The sequence below is a fragment of the Nomascus leucogenys genome, chromosome 12, assembly GCF_006542625.1.
Source record: "Nomascus leucogenys isolate Asia chromosome 12, Asia_NLE_v1, whole genome shotgun sequence".
In the NCBI taxonomy this organism is placed as follows: Eukaryota; Metazoa; Chordata; class Mammalia; order Primates; family Hylobatidae; genus Nomascus; species Nomascus leucogenys.
The window spans coordinates 95095240-95115842 of record NC_044392.1 but is presented as its reverse complement, the minus strand read 5'-3'; the positions used below and the strand labels follow the sequence as shown (position 1 = coordinate 95115842).

Genomic DNA, 20603 nt, shown 5'->3' with positions numbered 1-20603 from the left:
AGAGTCTAAAAACTAATTTGACCACAAGGGAGGTGTTCTGTAGCAATAAGATGCTTTGAAAGCATGTATGTCATGAAACTAATGAGGCATGTCATGAAACAAAGTAGATAAATCATGACATGATGGTATAATTTAAACAGGATAGTTTGGAAGGAGATGTCAGTGCTATTTTAAGTAGTAAATTTTCAGTCTCAGATAATTTTTTTTTACCAAGAATATTAGTTAAAAGTACCTGCAAATCTCAATTATCTAAATCACTATCTAATTGAAAGCGTAATAATTATAATTTCCACACATGATTTAAGATAGCTACATAGTATATAAATGACAGGTCATCATGATATACTTGTTAATGAATGACTCAGCAATAGCAGTTTTGTCCAATTACAATGGGGAAATGCACCCCAAAGTGTGTGCAAAGCCACCATTGACATATAGGTAAAAATGGTAACATTTCTTCATTTATTTATATCTTATACATTTCAGGTTTGGGGTGTTTCATAATGTAGAGTGGGGTAAATATAAAATAAATAAATGTATATACATTGGATGTACAGTGTAAATAATTTTCATGAATCAGGATAAAAAAATTACCACCATTAATTAAAATAAAATTGATTCCCAATACAACTCTAAAAATTTGGAAGTTATTACTCAATCCACTGTATTGAGAAAAATTTTAAGGCAATGTCTTGTCAGTGCTGATAAGGGATACCATGATGGTTATCTAGCTGGTAGAAGAACAAAGTATGTTATTGGAACGCTAATAGTTAGGTTCGAACCTTACTATATAGCATTCTACTCTAGGCACTGGCAAATATTCTTGATTAATTTATATGCAGAGTTTCTTTGCTGCTATCTTTTCCTTTTCAATATTGCATGACTCTTATTATTTTCCAAGACAGGCCACATTTATTTGCCCTTTTGTCCTTACCCCTGAAGCTTTAGAAATAGTATGAGATGTAAATTAGTGAAAGGGAAATTATCCAAAGGAACATTCAATCTTACTGCTCTATTGTCTTTTTTTAAATACATACTAATCATACCATAATTTTTAGATTTATAGTAAGGTAATATTTATTACATCATTATTTAAATTTTTAAAATAGCCACTGCATTTTTTTTGTTTCTGTAATTTAGGAATATTGACCAACTAGTAGCAAAGTTGCAAAATGTATTAGAATTTAAAATAACATACTTAAAAGCAATTTAAGGTATAAGCTACTGTTTTCTTGGCAAATTACAAAATGAAAGTAATGAAAAACAAATGTTATTATATCAAGAATTTAAACAGTTTATTTCAGGGCATTTTAGAAAACTTAAATTGATGATCAGCTTTTTGACAATTAACTTGAAATGACAGTTTGAAAAAAAAATAGGAATAAGTTTAGAATTAGGACAGCCAGGCGGGAGTTTCTCCCTCTGGCGAAGAGTTAAGACATCTATTCTGACTTTATGAAAACATAAAGTGGAGATTTAGTTGCAAAAGGATTCCTTTATAGAATTCATATTTAGCTCTCTACTTTTCATTTATTGGAAAAGTTTCCAAAAACTACAGAGGGTTCAAATGCAATGAGCAAATATTAGATCATCTACAGTTAACATAAATTAAACTGTAACTCAGAAATGTTGCTGAACTGAATGAAGGTGTCTTGATACATTTCCATACAAATCTACCTTTGTTCAAGATAAAGTATTACACTGATGAATGCCTCAACAGCCATGGAAGAGCAGAACCCTGACAGAGTAATTCCAATCATCCCTCTCAACCAGTTTCTGTCAATGAACACGCATCACTTCTCTTAGGCATTGAAAATCCTGAGTGATGTCTCACAAGGTGAGTCTACAGATCTATGATTTTTCTCAAAGTTTAGGAATCTACCTGGAGATTACATGAATCACTTGAGAGGTAGGACACCAAATTCATCTTTAAAACAAAGAAAGTTGTGCTAATTATTCAATCCTTCCACCCTGAAAAATGATTTTTCCTCCATTTTTCCCAGAATTAAAAATGTATATGTACTTCTGTATTCTAATAAGCTTTATGCCGAAGTATTCTGCAAGTCTTTTTATAAATTTCATAATAATAATTAAAAGAAACTTCATATATAGTAAGATCTTTAATCTATCATTTGTTTCACATATTTTAAGTAACTAATTTCGGTAAAAGATTTGTTAAGCCAAACAAAAATATTTAAAATTTTATAATATAGACGCTTGTTCAATTTCTGTATAAATCTCATTATTTTCAAGAAATGAAAACTGTGATAGATATGAATATATTTGTTTCCAAATTTTGATAAATATTCACATTAAGCTATTTCAATAATTTATACTTTTAACATCTATTTCTTATTGTACTTTACACCATAGCGTGCTTTCAATGCTAACCATCTTTTTTAGATAATTGAATGTATTGATATACATATGATTCAGGAAAAGTTAGTTCACAGGTCGTCTTTGTAAACATGCTTCTACTTTAAACACAGTCATCCACCATACTGACCAGGTGATTGGTACAAAGGAAATTAAAGAAACTTATTCTTTAAAGAAAGCTTACTTTCTTACTTTAATAATTAAACAAATTTTTGTTTTGTCCTTTTTTCCTTTGGACACAGTGAGCTAAAAATGTAAGTTAAAGATTAGTAAACTGGTAAAGAATGGGGAGTAATATGTTCTTCTTCTAGGTATGTACTGAAGTGCCCGTTATGTATTGTAGTTCGTGGAGTTTGGGAAAAGCAGAAGAGCATCTTGTTATCTGTGCAACACTAGCATCAGAATCTTCCAGCTTAGATGATCTTAATCAGGTGTCCTGAATGGTTTGGGAAAGTAGAAAGAGACTGAACCCATCAAAAACAATTTTGTCAAAAAGTGATTGACAGATTTACATTGTAACAGTTATCACTTATTGGAGCCTTTCTATATGGCTGGGGTTATAACTAAGTGCTTAAATTGTATTTTCGCCTTTAGTCTTCAAAAATGATTTTGTTGTTGATAAAACTATTTACAATCCTAGAAACTGGCAGATGCCAGGACCAGGGTTTGATTCCAGGGATGCCTTCTTTAGAAAGTCTGCTTCCTCCAAGGCCCTGACTCTACAATAAGCTGTAATTCTACTTCCCATTGATTATCAGGATATTTTCATCAGGTTTCGATCATTCTTGATTGAAATCATCAATATTTCATTTCTGAATCAAAAAAGCTGAGAATCCTTTTTACCTCAGTGGATCTCCATCATAACGCTTCATCCTCAAAACTATTTTGAAATAAACAAGCCATTTTTCCCTTCTATGTTTATTATCTGTACTCCATATCTAATTTTGAGCACTTGTCATACTTCAGAATTTTATTTTTAATTGTACTCTCTAAGTGTGTCATATTTCTATCCAATTTTAAACACTGTTGGAAGAAAAATTTTTTTCATTAGTTAAGAAATTGATATGGAATTATTAAGGCATTACTAGCAATAAGTCCCCTGTTCACAATTTAGGAATCACTGGAATCTTCTATTAAAAAGGTATCACCAATAATTGATAAGACTTAGGTTTTACTTTCTCAACACAATGATGCAATTTTTCCTATGGATTACAATCTAGAGACTCGCTTAAATTCAGATAAACGTTATACTTATTTATTCTTAAAGCAACCATTTGATTTTTTTCAAAGGAGAAGTATAAAGGGATTGTTGACTACAAAACAACAACTAATGCTTTTACTGAAAAATTTTTTATATATTTGTCTACAAATAAACTGAAATTCAAAGACCAAAACACATTTAAAAGACCATTCTGCTCCACATGATATTCCACTGGAAACTGCTGCAGCGAACATAACATTAGTTGAAGAAGCATAACACTATAATCGAGCATCTGCTTGCCTTTCTGCATTGCGTATACAACAGAGATTTGTTGTACTTTTTAAAAATATTCTCAATAGGTTTCTGTGTTTATAAAGGTCCAGAAATAATCTTCACAACTTATCCTCCATATGGCACCAGGAAATCTGGCATAAGAGCCTTTCTGATACAAAGGATATACAATTCTCTTATTTCAAAATATCAATAACTTGCCACAAAGGCAAAACTATCAAGCAAGTGTTAGAAACACCTCAGCTTCTGTTCAATCTCATGAAAACTGATTTAGTTGCCTGTACATGTCAACTTTAATTAACAAAAATGCATAAAAGACAGCAGCACATTCTTTCCCCATGCTAGTTGTAAATGTTAAATACAACTTCAATTATGTTTTTAATACTAAATTCTTTAAGACTTACAATGTGTTCTTGTCCTTCAGAGGGCCAAAAGCACGAAGTGCTAGATAAGCATGACCTACATTTTGGTTCTGAAGTTACATACACAAAAGAGAAATAAGTGAAGATGTGCAGTGCATGTGTCTGGATAATTATCGTATAGATAACTAATCTGGCTAATCAAGCCCCAAAAACCTCATGGGAAGTACATATTTTGGAGTTCTTTGTGCAGAATTTACAAATTTCACAATTTGTTTTAATTCTCTTCTGCAATTCATTTCTCCTGTGTAAATACAATTAGAGTCAATATCGGTTAAATAAGCTAACAATTAAGGTATGGAGAATGCTGACAATTTAGTACTTTTGCTGTATTTTAACTTCTTTAAAATTACATTCTAAAATTTAGTGAATAACTGAAATAACAACCTTTAAGTCTCAATATGCTCATCAGCACATATTTTCATATTTAAGATTTAATAAATATAACCTTTGAAATATGTGAAAATATATTTAATATGTGAGTAATATAACTCGTAAATAAATTAAAGGACTTCACCTTCAATATAGTCAACCAACTAAGTATAATGTTAATTACACAAAACCTACTTGCTATTCAATAGAAGGAGATTATTTCTGCTCCCATAGTAGCAAAAAGTAGTTACATCCTTCTAATGGCAAAAAGGGATTAACTTGCTGGTACAGTGTGAAGGAATAATATGGTTCCAAGTATGTATGGTTCCTTTAACCTAGTCAATACACATTGCCAGATATTTCAATTAATGTGTACCAAGGTCACAAAATCAATTTCTTATCAGCCAAAAACACTCATACAGTAAATTTTATTCTCAAACCATAATCTCTAAATTAAATCTGTGTACCTAAAAAATACAGTACAGAAAGTCAGTCACTGGGTTTTCTCCCTGATAGCATTTTCACAAATGGCACAAGACTTTGTATGCTATATTTAGACTACAATGTTTGGTTAGATTCTAATCTTCCTAGAGAAAGTCATTATCTCTTTTCATGGCAAATAAAGGAACAAAGTGTTAATTTCCTCCTTAAAATAAGTACAAAGTTTGAGCAGTTTTAACATTCTGTCTTTCAGCAATTTATTTGGGAGCTTTTAAACAATTATAAAGAGAATCTACGAAAGTGTACACTAATCCGGATTTCTTGGTAATATAAATTATGTATCTGAACATAAGATTGCAGAAAAATCATGTTAATATGGAAAATAGCATTACCTTGCAGTAAATCCCATGCAAAGGGACTTTTCAGGAATTGAGCTTGTCTGACCAAGGACACTCAACATAATCACATTTTTAATGAAAATTCTTTGACTTGAATATAAAATATTGTCTATTAGATTCAGGTGTTAGAGTTTGTTCCCTATATTCCAATAGCCCTGGAAACTTTTTTTTCCTCCTAATACTCTCATTCTTACCCTACTCACAACTACACATAAAAGGACAATAATTTAAGGTTGGTGCTTTTCATCTATGCTCAATGGCAATGGACCAAATAGTTAAGGATACAAGAATATTTCAATAATCTTGCCTCAATGTTTTAATATTCAGAAAAATCACAATTTTTATGCCAGACAAATTTGATTTGTTCCATTTTTTATCAATCCAAATGATTGATACTTTTATATAAAAGCTATATAATATATACTGTACAGTGGTGTTCTGTCATACAGCTGACTAACAAACTATACAAATCTATGTAACTCCAGACCAATTGATGCTTGATAGTTGATAAAACAGAGGATATTAAATTATATCTTGGGCAGAAGGGAAGTAGAAAATTATCCTGGATAATACATTTAGAATTTCTTAAATTATTTTTTTCTACATTCTCCTAAACATGTAATTTTTAGCTGATTGTAACACTGCTAAACAGTAGAAAAATAATTTTTTCTAGAGGAAGAAAGTAACACTTAAGGAGGGTTAAAATACGTTTTTTAAATTTAAACCAAGCATTTTTCGAGGATGTACAAAATATTTTATTTATAATCTTTATATATTGAGAATACAAAAGTTCTCCTAAAATGACTTAAAGTTTTAGAGAGAAAGAATATTTCTTCCCAGTTGGTTTATGTGGTCATGCACTCCATTTTAATCAAATTTAGGGCATGATAATAAACAAAATAAATTTTTTTAAATATGAAATTGTAACAGCATAAAGTCTTTCACCTTTACACCTAATGTAAAAAATGATTAAACCTATAAAACCTCATCTTAAATAGTTTACTGAAGAATAAATTTAGCTCTACATAAAGTTGTATTTATGAAGTTTGGTTCATTGGAAGTGAGTGATAAATGTGAGACAAGCATTATGAATAACACATGGAGTAAAAGCAGTAAAATTATTTTTGTAATTAAAAATAACTTACAGTACTAATATGATTCTAAGCAAAAATTGCTTTTTTTTTTTTTTTTTTTTTGAGATGGAGTCTCACTCTCTCCCCCAGGCTGGAGTGCAGTGGCAGGATCTCGGCTCACTGAAAGCTCCACCTCCCGGGTTCACGCCATTCTCCTGTCCCAGCCTCCCAAGTAGCGGGGACTACAGGTGCCCACCACCATGCCTAGATAATTTTTTTTTTTTATTTTTTTAGTAGAGACGGAGTTTCACTGTGTTAGCCAGGATGGTCTCGATTTCCTGACCTCGTGATCCATCTGCCTTGGCCTCCCAAAGTCCTGGGATTACAGCCATGAGACACTGTACCTGGCCAAAAATTTCATTTTTTTAAGTGCCAGTGATTTTACACTTCCCAGAATTTTTGTGAAAAAATCATATTTGATACATAAGATCCAAAAGAAAGTAACAAAGTGATTCTTGGGACTCTGAAGCCTGCTTCAAAAACAGACCATTACAAGGCATTAGTGCCAATATTTCAGCTAACTCTGTCTTAGGAAATGTTACTTCCTTATTCCTGAAAATGTTCACAAAGGCAATGAATAAGTCAATGAAAATTCAGACTTGCATAGTTCATCCCTTAAAATGAAGTAGGAAGACAAAGATATCACAGAGCAAACCAATGTAAAGTTTATGATACTGAGTTTGATCATTTATGCAAATTTTTCATTTGGCTATGATGGATGCTCTGTATTTACAGCAAAATGTTTGAGATGGGATTACATCTAAAGTAATCCCATTTCAGCCTTATACAACATATGACATTCAATGAGATCTAAGTGCTTGATTCTTGCAAACAGAAATACCATTCATGGTCTTTCAATAAATTCAACATAGGTAAAGAACAATAAAAATGGGGCATCAACAAATCAGAATTGTAGCATTTTGTAGACTGGATTTTTGTAGTTTCCAAGGTTACAATAAAAAGTAAGAACTATCCATTCTCCTCAAAGGGTAGTCATTGCTGGGATTTCCCAGTCACTAATGAAAAGCAGGCAAACTCCATCATCAATTTAAAAATAAAAGGAAATTATTTTTTCACTACTAGCATTAACTATTTTAGAGAGCATGATTAAAAACAAACAATTATTACTGACAGATAAGATTTTTTTAAAGCCTTGCAAAGAAAGTGGCATGTGAATCCGGTCTTGGACAGTAACCAGGTTTGTAACAGTCCCAGTATTGAAAGGGTCTAATTTGTCCTCTGAGCACACATACACTTGATCATCCTGCCTCATTAGTTGAGCTTGGTGCAAAATTATTTTGATGCCTGGCAATATATGTTACCCTCAGAATGAATAAATGTGGCTTTTGGATTTACTTCCTAGCTGAGACAACTGCCTTCCTGATCAATTCTACTTTTACCATTTCTGAACATAAACACTCGTTAAGCAAAGATCTTTTGGAATTGCAACACAAAGATCAGTTCCACTATATACCATTTTGTTTTAGTTGTTACTTACATGGCAATTATAAAATCACAAGAATTACAACCCTCCTGTCCCTTAAATGAATTTGTGCACCATCTTATTCAAAGGAGTACTCTCAATCACACATCACAGTGACTAAACCTTCCCAATAGGAGAGAAAATATAAAAATCATGGATGTAACAGCCTTCCACTTACTTGTAATGGTTCAAGTGACCCCAATATAGTACTTCTATCACTGATCATATGGATATTTAATGTGTTACTTTTCAGCACTGTAATGCAGGAGGGGTCGCAGAAAATTGATCCAGAAATTCCTTCTGAGGGAGGAAACCACCAGAGAAAATATGGAAAAATGCTTCATTTATGTGCCAACTTCTACTGATTTGTAGCACCGGCCTGGTAATATTGGGAGAAGAACTTTCAGGTCACATCCTGGCTCATCAGGAAAGAGTATCACGGTGTGCCAGGTCATAAGTGGAGATGAGAGGAGTACAAAGAGTAGATAAAGCATCTCCTGCATTGGTCATGCCAGCTCCAGAGATCAGAGTTTAACAGAACTGTGCAATAAAGTGGCAAGGGCACTGAGCTTACAAACAAGAGATCAAAATCCATATCTGTTTCATTTTCATGTTTTAAATTGAGTCCAAAATTGAGGCTATTAACCCAAGAATTGGTTGAACTGGAAATTGACTACAGTTCAAATAAATGTATTATGATAGTAGAATCAAATAACTTTAAATCTTGTAGGGACATCAATAAAGATATTAATCCAATCTGCTCATTTTAGGGAAACTGAGGCTCGGATGCTCTTTGTGATTTATGATGAGAATCTTAGTAGGACAGGGATAAAATATACGTAACAAATTTGGAGACTTTAGCACAGAAACATTAAAATTTATTATTAGAGAATCTAGCCACTGGAGCATAGGATACCAAGGGGATTTCAATTTATAAGGATGGGTTTTGGTTTTTGGAGCATAAGATATAAAAGAGGAGTCCAGTAATTAGAACTTGGAGGACAAGAGATTAATCTAGAAATTATTTTATTATTAATACGATATGCCACAAGATTTCTGACAAATTTCCCTTTACTTTAGACTAGAATTTGTCTCAGGAAAAAGATAAAGTAGTGGTTAAATGAAAGTAGATGGATGTAGAAATGGGAACTGAAGGGATTGACAGAAACTTTCTTGCAGTGGTCACTTGCCTTTCTGGCTGCATGGCATCTATTCATCCTCCTGATAACAGTCACTCAAATGTCCTTTTGAAAAGTACTTTCTCTCTTCTCACGATCTGAGTGGGTTTTTAGTCTCGGCTCTAGAAATGGAGCTGCCTGATGTTAAGTCAGCTAGTATATTCCATTAATACTTAAAGACATAAAGATTATAAAAAACTTGAATCTATAAATAAAAGTGACAGGTTGTGAAGTAAACTATACTCTTCTTTTATAGCAGGATATCAATGCATATTCCTTAAACATAAACTGAGAAGTGAAGGCACAGGCACATTCCATAGAAGATAAGTGGTCTTCTGTGGTTTCTTTTAATTGAAGGCTCATGACTTTCTTAAGCTTTGGGAAATTAATTTATGTCTTTTATTTTATCCTCTGCTAAATTTTGCCTGAATCCTTCTTCAATAAGACTTCTATTAGATGAATATGAGGACTTCCATGGTTGGTCCTCTGTTTCTCAGTTTTATTCTCTTATTTTCCATTTTGCTGTCCTATATTCCATCTTCGCTTTTTAGCTCTACAACTGTGGGATGATTATTTTTCAGCCCATTGTTGTACATTATCTCAACAATTATCAGAAGATAAATATATTTTATAGGAGGTGAAAAAAATACTTCAGGTTTGTTTCGCAGGAACAATCAAATTAGCCAGTGAATTCAGGAAATCATTTGGGGTAAACACACAACACAGCGAAGAGATGATTACACTATCACAACAACAAAAGTTACAAGTGAGTCACAAAATGAGTTTGAGTTTAATCAAATGAAGCAGAGGTTCTGCAACAATGATTGCCAGGTATGGACTCCATTACTGCATTAATGACATTTCAATATAAAAATCACAGGCAAACCATGCAGTTAGGGTCAGAAAACACATTGATGATCACCTTGTTTAACCTTTGAGATAAAGCACAGGAGGAATATGAAAAAGGTCTGGACCTAGATTAAAAAAAAAGATTAAAAGGAGTAAAAATCGGGATATAAAAAGGGGAATGGTACTGAGATGATACGCTCAAGAATATCTTGACTAATGCTGTCCTGGTGTATCTTCCACAGATATATAAATAAATTAAATATTTGCAGCTTCCCTGTTCTATCCAGCAACCACCCTTGCAAGACAGAAAACCCAGGAATGGGAAACTTTAACCTCAATCTTATGGTGGATTTTAGGCACTGGCTTGCATTACTGACAATTTTAGCAGCTTTGTATCTTGATACCTCTTCCTATGAAAGGAGAAGAATTAGAGAAAGAGTGTGGAAGAGGTTGAGTCATGCAAAGGTTTGAGGTTATATCAAAGTAATAAGTTGTTTTGTTGTGTGATAGTTCTTTTGTACATAGAAGCCTCTTCCAAATTTTTGTAATTGTTTGGATGCGAAATTTTCCAGAATGTCTTTGAGAATATAAATCAGAGTGTTTTCTTCAACCTAAAAGTACGGCTTTTCAGGCAAATTTTTCTATTTATTCATCTATGTGTTTATGCTGTTCACTGTTCCTCAATGACTGGACTATCTTTAAATGACTCTCATATTTATAATTTAAAAAACAATGGTGATTATCACAGGTAACTTGCTCCAGATTTTGCCAGCTAGCCATTACCATCTCTGAAGTAAGAGATTTCAGAGTTCTCTGTATACGCAGGTGGGTACAGTAATTTTGAGGCATGATTCTAGGTAGCATCAGTAAGGAGAAGACAGAAAGGTGGCATCAATTTTCACTCTCAAGAATTGCTTCCAGGCAGATGACCAAGTTTTCTTTGAGAGTATTTTCTTGACTTTATCTGGAGAAAAACAATGAGGAATAGAATGTCCAATCTGTGTAGCCTTTGGAAAACGATGTCTCAAACAATCACCTAGATTTGTCTCCACTTCTGGGAAGAGGACAGGATACCGCCACCACAGGGAAAATCCAGCCTCTTTGCTGCAGGGTTCTTTATGTGCACCGAACTGCCCCCTTTTGTGGCATTCGACACTGCTTTGAGAATTTCACTCTAATTTGCGGACTTCTCACGGCCTCCCTCTGATTTCATTGCTTTTTTTTTTTTTTCAATTCACTTGTCTTGACGGAGTTAATGAACAGGAGTTAAACTCTTGTACTTGACCTATGCATTTTATGAAGATATTAAAACTTCCATTGATTCTTTTTTTTTTTTTTTTTTGAGACAGAGTCTTGCTCTGTCGCCAGGCTGGAGTGCAGTGGCATGATCTCGGCTCACTGCAACCTCTGCCTCCTGGGTTCAAGCAATTCTCCTGCCTCAGCCTCCCGAGTAGCTGGGACTACAGGCATGTGCCACCATGTTCAGCTAATTTTTGTATTTTTAGTAGAGATGGGGTTTCACCATGTTTGCCAGGATGGTCGCAATCTCTTGACATGGTGATCCACCTGCCTTGGCTTCGCAAAGTGCTGGGATTACAGGCGTCAGCCACCGCACCCAGCCAGATTCTTAAAATATCTTCATATATATATGATTGTTTTGATAATGTAGCAGGGAAAAGGCAGATGGGGGTAGGGTAGAACCAAAATAATTCATTTTATCTCAATGAGATTCACTTTCTTTATTTGCAGACCTATATCACAGAGTAGTTTGAGGGTTATATGAGGCAATGGTTGGTATATACTTTCTCTGGCAAATTACTTAATCTATAAATTGGGGATAATACCAGCCCTTACTTCAGAGAAGTATTGTAGGAATTAAATTTAAAAATTCATGTGAAGTGCTTAGAATAGTGTCTAGCTCACAGAAGTCACTAAAATCAACATCAATATATAATTTTTTTATTAAGCTGCAAACCTGAAACTTACTTAATAATTAAAGAGAGTAAATAAGGAAGAAGAGAAATAATGGGAACACAGATAAGTACAAGACTGGATAATTTACTTTTAAAATAACCAGGAGTTTACTAAGAAGTGTGCTGATGCCCTAAAAATTGGGACTATAGACAACTGACATTTCCAGAATAACAGAAATGTCATCAATTTTGCAAAATAAGGTTTGCAACCTTAAAATATTGACAAAAGAGTAGAACTATAATAAACAAAGCAGAAAATTTGGACTCAGTGATTTTGGGGGGAGTATTGGAAGTGCTATCTCTACTATTTCTCTAGTCACCTTTCTACCAGAATTTTCATGGAAAAGCAACAGGAATAAAAATGTATGATAATCCACATTTAGAATACTTTTTTTTTACAATTAGCCGGGCATGGTGACAGGTGCCTGTAGTCCTAGCTACTCGGGAGGCTGAGGTGGGAGAATGGCGTGAACCCAGGAGGCGGAGCTGGCAGTGAGCTGAGATCGCACCACTGCACTCTAGCCTGGGAGACAGAGCGCGACTCCATCTTAAATAAGTAAATAAATAGAATACAATTTTTATTTAGTTTTACATTCCTAGCACCTTCAAAATATATGGCAGAACAGGAAATATAAGATGGTACAGTCACCGTGTTCACTTTGCATATAAAATGAACACAAGCTCTAGGAAAACCATATTCAATTTTTATTGTCATTGATCCCTTATCACTAATGCATATTATATAATACACATCTATAGTTATATCTATCTATCTATCTATCTATCTATCTATCTATCTATCTATCATCTATCTATCTATCTGCCTATCAACTTCATAAACTGATGGTAGAGCCTGAAGTATAAACAGAAAATGGTATTTTTAATTTGGTGAACAGAGCGAGATTCTGTCTTAAAAACAAAAAAGAAATAAAATAAAGAAAAAGAAAATTGAGGTTAAATGAATATCATGCCAGATATATATCAGAGGGCATATTTGTTGAGAAGGCAATGGGAATTAAGTCAGAATGTTAAGGGCCTAGACTTTATTCTGTTGACAAAGAAGAGCCATTGGCAGGTATTAAGTAGCTGAGTTACATGATAAATTATGTCTATCAGGAAATGACTCTGTTAGGTAGAATAAACATGAATTAGGAAGGGTCAACCACACAAACAAGTGGTAGAGCTAATACTTGAATCCAAGTCTGTTTGATTCCACAGCCTGTACTCTTAATCAATATGTTTGACTATAAGGCCTCTGTTAATTAATTTTCTGGACTCAGATCAGAGTAGATATTAGCTATTCTAATGTTGATGTGATTATGACAATGATGATCAAAGTGCTTAATAAACATCTGTTGAATTAAAAATGATTAAATTAAATAAATTCACTATGATTAAAGCTTATTTTTAGGACCATGCAAAACAAATTATAAATTACTTGTTCAAAACTTGCTCTTCTAATATGTTTAGTGAGGTTAGGTTATTACTATAACATTTCTTTGGTACCTCTGAGAGAGACAAATTTTATGATAATGGCGGTATTGAGGACAGAAAAAAGAAAACAAATTCTATTCCTCAAGAAATAGGCATTCTCTGTAGCTAATCTCCTGTCCAGTCATTTCATCTTGCCATAATACCAATCTTAGAGAAAGATAGGAAAGGTGAGGAATCTCTTTACAGATGAAAATGCCAACAAGAATCTTAAAACTCAAAATATAACCTAGACTATTCAGCAGTTGGGAATACAGTGTTTTAATTCTAAAGAGCATATTAACTATCCTGACTAAAAAAAGGTTAAAAACCTGTCAGTGAATTAATAAAAGGTGAAAAAGATGAAAACCACTGTTTGAACAGTGTTAAGAAGACACTACAAATCTCAGATAATAAATATCAAAACAAGTGTATATGGAGTTTTTTTAAAACAGAAAGGGAATTTAAGTTTAACGTGAACCTAAGAAAGAAACAAATTCCCATTACAAATTATGTTCTGTGTGAAAAGAAATTGCAGGCCAAAAGGTCTTAAAGAATTTTTTTTTCCAATGGAAAAATTTTCTGTTTATTAGCTAGTTATTGACTTAGGCAGCGGGGGAAAACAACTGCATTAGATAATGGAAGATGCGTTTTTAAAAGAAATCATTAGAAACGTGATTATAAGCGGGTTGGCTGCTAAAGGTCCAAAATGTGAAAAATTTTTGATGTTACTTACGCTAAATATGACAATTGAAAAATATCTACATAACAAAAAGGCAATGCTGGTTATGAAGTACTATGGTACAATTTGTAATGATTAGTGGAAAAGCCCACTAATTTGTGAGATGCAGCATTCTGAAGGTCACTCAACTTTACACTTGCTATAATGCCATTCAATTAAATACACAATACATTTCTAAGATTATTTATGAAAAGAATTTTGCAATTCTTGTAAAATAGTATATTACAAATTCTGGCTCTGTATACAAGCAGAAGCGCCTGATTTAATGCACCATTAAGTGAACTGTAGCTTTGCTGTACATTTTTTAAACATTCAACCTAATTATGATGAAGTTTGGTCTTACTAAACACTGCATATTTAATTTCTTTAAAGAGGCTATACAATTCAATCACAAGATACAACTTGTTTTTGTTGTAAGCAAACACATGCAATATTAACAATATACAATATCCTGGCTTAATTAGAAAAAGTTCATGTTATCTTAAATACATTTAGATGCATAACACCACACAGCTATAATTTTAACTTGCTATTTAATTATATTTTAAAACTAATTCATATGACCTAGTACTTTTTTCTCTCTCTCTCTCTTCTACACAGTTAAAACTAGATTTTACTGAAAACGAATTTAAAAAGATTGAGCGTGTTAGGGGGAGTGGAAGGTTGGGGTAGAGGTGACAACTACAGACACAAAATTATATAAATTTGATTATCAGATGGTGTTCTGCTGATCATATCAATGGGCTAAACTGCACCCTACAAAGATGCTTTCCGGCATTCTGTCTCTGGACAGTAGCATAAAGTTCTATGATTATAAATCTACTTTTTCAAAAGATGATGTCTTTTCAAAATTATCTCTTTGTCCTGTCATTTCCTATGCCCAGGGTATGCATGAGAAAACCATGAATCTCTTAATATCATCTCCAAATATAGGTGGTCAAGTACCTGTATATGTGGTATCATATACCATATAGGTATACAAATACTTATATACTTGGTATCATGTAAAGAGGTTATATGAAGGGAATACATACCAGTATAAATTTCATGAACTCTTTTGTTCCCAAAGCTGTTGACTATGCCCTCTATACCTGGATCTCCAGCATGAGCTAAAAGGAAATCTTTAATATTCGTACCAAAAAATAAGATATGCATGAAGTCTTTGAAAATCAATATAAATCAGTATAAATTTTGACATGGGAAGTCAAACTTACTGTTTAGCTACTTAAGCGTCTTTTAAATAATGTGAAATTAAACAGTATAACACAAACAAGTTAGTTTCTGGAGGACAGAAAAGCATTCACATCAGAATTTAATCTTACAGTATAATCCAAAAGAAGTAATAAAGCTTGTTTACCTTCACAAATTGTGACACCATTTCCTGAAAATCCCATGTTGCAATAGCAGGCTTCAATTCCATTGCGTATTTCACATTTTGCATTTGGGAGACAAGGTGTCTTTGTGCAATTTTGAGTATAGGAACAATTCAACAAAGTGGAAAAAACCACTAAATAAAATAGAGAAATACACCTTTTCAAAAAGTAAAACAAACACCTCTCCCCATTGTTGAATTAGAGTATAATAAACATAAATTACCCTCTCTTTCTATTTAGATAAATGGATTATAAATTTTTCCCAAGAGAGCACTTAGCTAAGTAACAGCACAAAAGCAAGTAAGTAAAACTTACTTTTAAGATGAAGGCTTTTTTTTTTTCAATTTCAGCCTTTATCAAGTAAATCTCAATGAAACTAACATGTAATAAACAACTCAGCTTTATAATAAAAACTGTATTCCCAGATCAGTATAGCACGTTGATTAAGTGTTACCCTTCATTCTGAGGTGAGATACTTTGAAAGGGAACTGCCTGATTGTAAAGCAATTTCCCTCCTCTGGGAGTAATCCTGTGTAGAAATGAAGGTAAATTGAGTATTTGGGTTTTTGTAAATTCAAATCTGTGTTATTTTAAGATGACATCTTATCTAGGAGAACAGATGCAATTGCTGTTTTTTCTGTGTTCTAATGATTGTTTTCAATTTCAATTGTTTTCAATTTCAATTTCAATTGTTTTCAATTCAATTATTCATAATAAAATTTATTTCACTGTTTGTTTTTCTATTAGGGGAAATTTAGAAACAAACTAAAAACAAAAAAACAAACTCAAGATTATAGTCAAAGATTGATCTTCCAGAAATGGAACAGCACACAAATGTGAACAACAAAAAAAATGAAACAAAACAAGAAACAAGACTATACATCAGAGTTATTGAAACACATTTGGAAATTATATGTTGTGAACTGATAGGAAAAAATAAGGAAAAGTACAGAAGGTTCCTTTTTTATAGTTTTACCAGGCCCTCTCAAGAGTCTTGAGGACCAACAGCTATGAAGCATGAGGTCATTGTTCTGAAAACAGTCATCTAACATTAGTTGTCCTTACCAGGTACCAAGAAATTCTTAAGTATTCTCTTCTAAATCCTAGTGGCAAATAACTATGTATACTGACTAAGCCGGAATTAGTTCACCCTCGGAGACGTCATTTACTATCTTTCTGCACAGTACGGTCAAAATGAAGTTCAAATCTGGCCCGGCAATTCCCTTAAAATGCCAGGAAGCCTCCCATGGGTGTTAATGGTTTGGATTTCCCAAATTTCTTCGGGTCAGAACAGAAGAAAGGTGAAAGGGGATGCTGGACAGACACTTCCTCAAGAGGAATAAAAAGGTAACATTCCCTGGACCTTGGAATATTGAACTTTAGAGTTGAAAGGTCAAGGAGAAAAACATCCTGAGAAGTACTAAGTCAATTCTCCTCGGAGATTTTGCCAAATACACTTGCCATGTGAGCCCACCTCTTACAAAATCCAGTCCCCTACGAAGGATTGGTCCCTCCGACGACCTCGGAGACCGGGGGCGCTGAGCACTCACCTAGGAGCGGGAAGAGTTTCATTGGCGGTGGCCGCGGTGGTGGCGGTGGCGGAGAGCGCGGCGGGGTGAGTGCGGCTGTGGACCCGGGACCGGGCGCCGCTGGGCGGGCGCGGCAGGGTCCCGGATCCGTCCTCCGTGACGCGCCGGCTTCCTCCGGACACTTTCCGGCCTCTTTTGTGTGAGTGTGTGAGTCAAGACCTGAGTCCGCTGGCCACGTCCGGCCTCCATCCCCTTTCCCCACCCCACCTGGGCTCCATTCCCTGCCTCGTGACCACTGACCCTGAGCAATGCTACAGCCCCACTGAGGAATCAGTTTGTCCCCAGGCGCAGCTCCCAGAGCGACACCCTAAAAGTGAGTACTTAAAAAGCAAAGGTCTCGTAGATCCACGGGGAGCCCCTCCAGAGGGAGCATCCAAAACTCAATAGGTTTTAGGGGTTCTCTCTGACACCTAAATTTCAAGACATAGCCTTTTTAAAATATACTCGCCGATAAATTTTCCTAAAGAACAATGGGTCAAGAAGTAGTCAGGAGTCCTGAATCCATGCAAAGGGGCATGCCAGTGCTCAGGCCCTACCTTGCTGGGATGACTCAGGGTTGCATCGTTTAAAATAAGGATATAGTCCATTGTGTCTAGGTTAGATTGTGTTTTCCAGTATCAACTCAATTTCAGGTAAAATTCGACTGTAGCCCCTCCTTACATCTGCAGAAAAATTGGTGCATCATGTCCTTTGCATGTTAATATACAAGTCGATTATGCAGAAAGAGATCCTTCACAGTGGAACATGGAAACAATTCTAGCTTAAAAAATTAAAAATAACTGGCAGAGAAAATTAATGTATCATGACAGAAAATGGATCAATGGTTGCCCAGGGTTGGGATGCAGAAGAGGGATTGACTGCAAAAAGGCACAAGGAGAAATTGAGGTGATGAAAATATTCTATATTTTAATTGAGGTGACTGTTACATGAGTACATGCATTTGTCATAACTTATCCAACTGTATTCTTAAAATTGGTGCATTTTATTGTATATAAGTTAGATGAATTGTATTATATGTAAGTTTAAATACAGGTGATTTAAAGAAAGGAAACGACTAATTTTGCCATCAACACAAGCCATTTTACCTTTCAACAGTCAGATCACCTTTGTCACATTCCATTCCTATTCTGTTTAAAAAGCGACTAGTGAAAATTTACTTTATATAAAGAACAGCCTCAGATGAACAGCCACAGCCCCTGGACTCCAGGGGGATCATGAACTAGTGGGAAAACAACTAAAACTAGTCACAATCACACACCACAAAGTGACTTATGTATTAACAGCAGTCACAAGTGCTTATGTGTTGACACATTTATCTGGCTCTCCATAGCATTTTCCCAGACTCCTTCTAGGTAAATGTGGGCAAAAGTTCCTGAGAGTGGCACCATAATAGGTGAGGCAAATGAGGAACAAAGGTGTTGCGTGCCTTGCTCAGAGTCCACAGCAGCTCTTAAGACAGCTGGTCTAGGTGACTGGCCTTGATTCGAACCCAGACTATAAGCTTACAGTCCATGTTCTCTATATTGCTTCTAGAGTGACATCGCACTCAGGAGGCTGTTGCAAGAATGAGGAGTCATCAGATATTGTTATTCGGGGAGTTTGGAAAAGTGATGTAAAAGTCCTAAATGCCATAAAAAAAGAAGTTTTGGACTTTGTTGATTAAGTTTTTTTTCTAAAGATTTTTTTTTTTTTTAAACTGAAAAGCAATTCAATGAATCACTGGCAAGAACCCAAATGATGGATTTTAAGGGCATACCAAAGGCAAGGAAGCAAAAATAAACTTGAAGAGTTTAATAAATAGATTATGAATGCCTGAACAAGGGTAGGCATATTTGTGATGCAGAGATAGGGGCAGAATGCAGAAAGCATTAGATAAAGACAAATTGATGTCTGCTTGACTTAGTAAAATTGAGATATAAGGCTGAAACAAAGAGAATGTGGAGGTTTTCTAGTTGTATGAATGGGAGAAGGTGGGAACCATTCACAAAGATACAAAAGATAGGATGAGGAGTAATTCTGAAAGAAAAAATGAATAAGCCCAGTTTGGTAATATAAAATTGGAAGTATGTCAATGATCTGAATTTATTTATGTGAAACCAGTTTCTCCAGTTATAAGAAGTTGAGCTTCAATGTACATACATAGAAACAAACTTCAAAAGGCATAAATATAGAAATACATTATTTTCTGAGATGAGCTATAAACTGAAACACAGCACTTATTTTTAAAACAATTTACTCTATATATCTGCCACACTTGCTTCATCTTTAATTTTATCCTAAAGATAATAAAATACGGCCCAATCTTTAAAAGTATCACTTTTTCCTAGACATTGCTTTAAAATTAGCAAAAGTGAATTAATATTGCTCTTACAATATTTAATTAAAATTTTTTTAATTAAAAATTTTTTATTAATTTAATTAAAAATTTTTTAATTAAAAAATTTTAATATTTTTACAAAAAAATAAAATTTAAAAATGTATTGCTTTAAGAAGTCCATATTTTTAAAGGAAAATACGGATAATCAATGTATAATTTTGGATTCATTGTCTTGCATTACTTACAAAAAATCATTTAGAAGTTTTGGCTGGGCACAGTGGCTCACACCTGTAATCCCAGCGCTTTGGGAGGCTGAGGCGGGTGGATCTTCTACAAGGTCAGGAGATTGAGGCCATCCTGGCTAACACAGTGAAACCTCATCTTTACTAAAAAAAAAAATACAAAAAAATTAGCCGGGCGTGGTGGTGGGCACCTGTAGTCCCAGCTACTGGGGAGGCTGAGGCAGGAGAATGGCATGAATCCAGGAGGCAGAGGTTGCAGTGAGCCGAGATGGCGCCACTGCACTCCAGCCTGGGCGACAGAGTGAGACTCCGTCTCAAAAAAAAAAAAAAAGTTTCTATCCAAAAAATGTTTTAATTACCAGAAAGAAAAGCATATTTAAAAAAAGTATTCTCAAAGGAATATTGAACTATCAGTCTAAACTTTTATTAACAATTTTCCCTTGGTTACCACTGCGGCATGTTTAACTTTGACAGATATACAACCATCACTTAGAGCTTGATTTTGGTCTATAACGTAACGCATGGAAGTTAAGTCACTTTAAGCTACCTACCTGATTGTAGCTGATGAAATACACCAGTGTGAACACTCCTCTTGCAATGTTAGATCTTATCAGATCCATGATTAGTTCTATCTTAGGTCTGTCTGTAAGTGCCAAATTAAACAGGATTTCCTTGAAAAGTTCTTGGACAGGTTGGAGTTTGCAATGGAAAGTATTCACTCTGAAGACCTGTGTTTAATTCTGGCTTTTATGTTGA

The 20603-nt window shown here is 34.3% G+C and overlaps 1 protein-coding gene across 3 annotated transcripts in view; it reads right to left on the bottom strand.

Moving 5' to 3' along the window:
- The window catches only part of ADGRL4 (adhesion G protein-coupled receptor L4), a 149770-nt gene that overhangs the window by 91092 nt on the left and 38075 nt on the right, over positions 1–20603 (bottom strand). Inside the window, exons 1-2 of one of the 3 annotated variants that reach the window (XM_003260239.4) lie at positions 17250–17431; positions 15684–15833 (exon numbers count right to left, since the gene is read on the bottom strand). The exons of 1 other annotated variant lie outside the window; for it this stretch is intronic. In XM_003260239.4, coding sequence (XP_003260287.2) covers positions 15684–15833; positions 17250–17271 — 172 coding nt within the window. In that variant the 5' untranslated portion in view covers positions 17272–17431. Of the gene's footprint in view, positions 1–15683; positions 15834–17249; positions 17432–20603 lie in introns of those variants that run through there. One more of the 3 variants, XM_030825140.1, reaches the window with a different exon arrangement.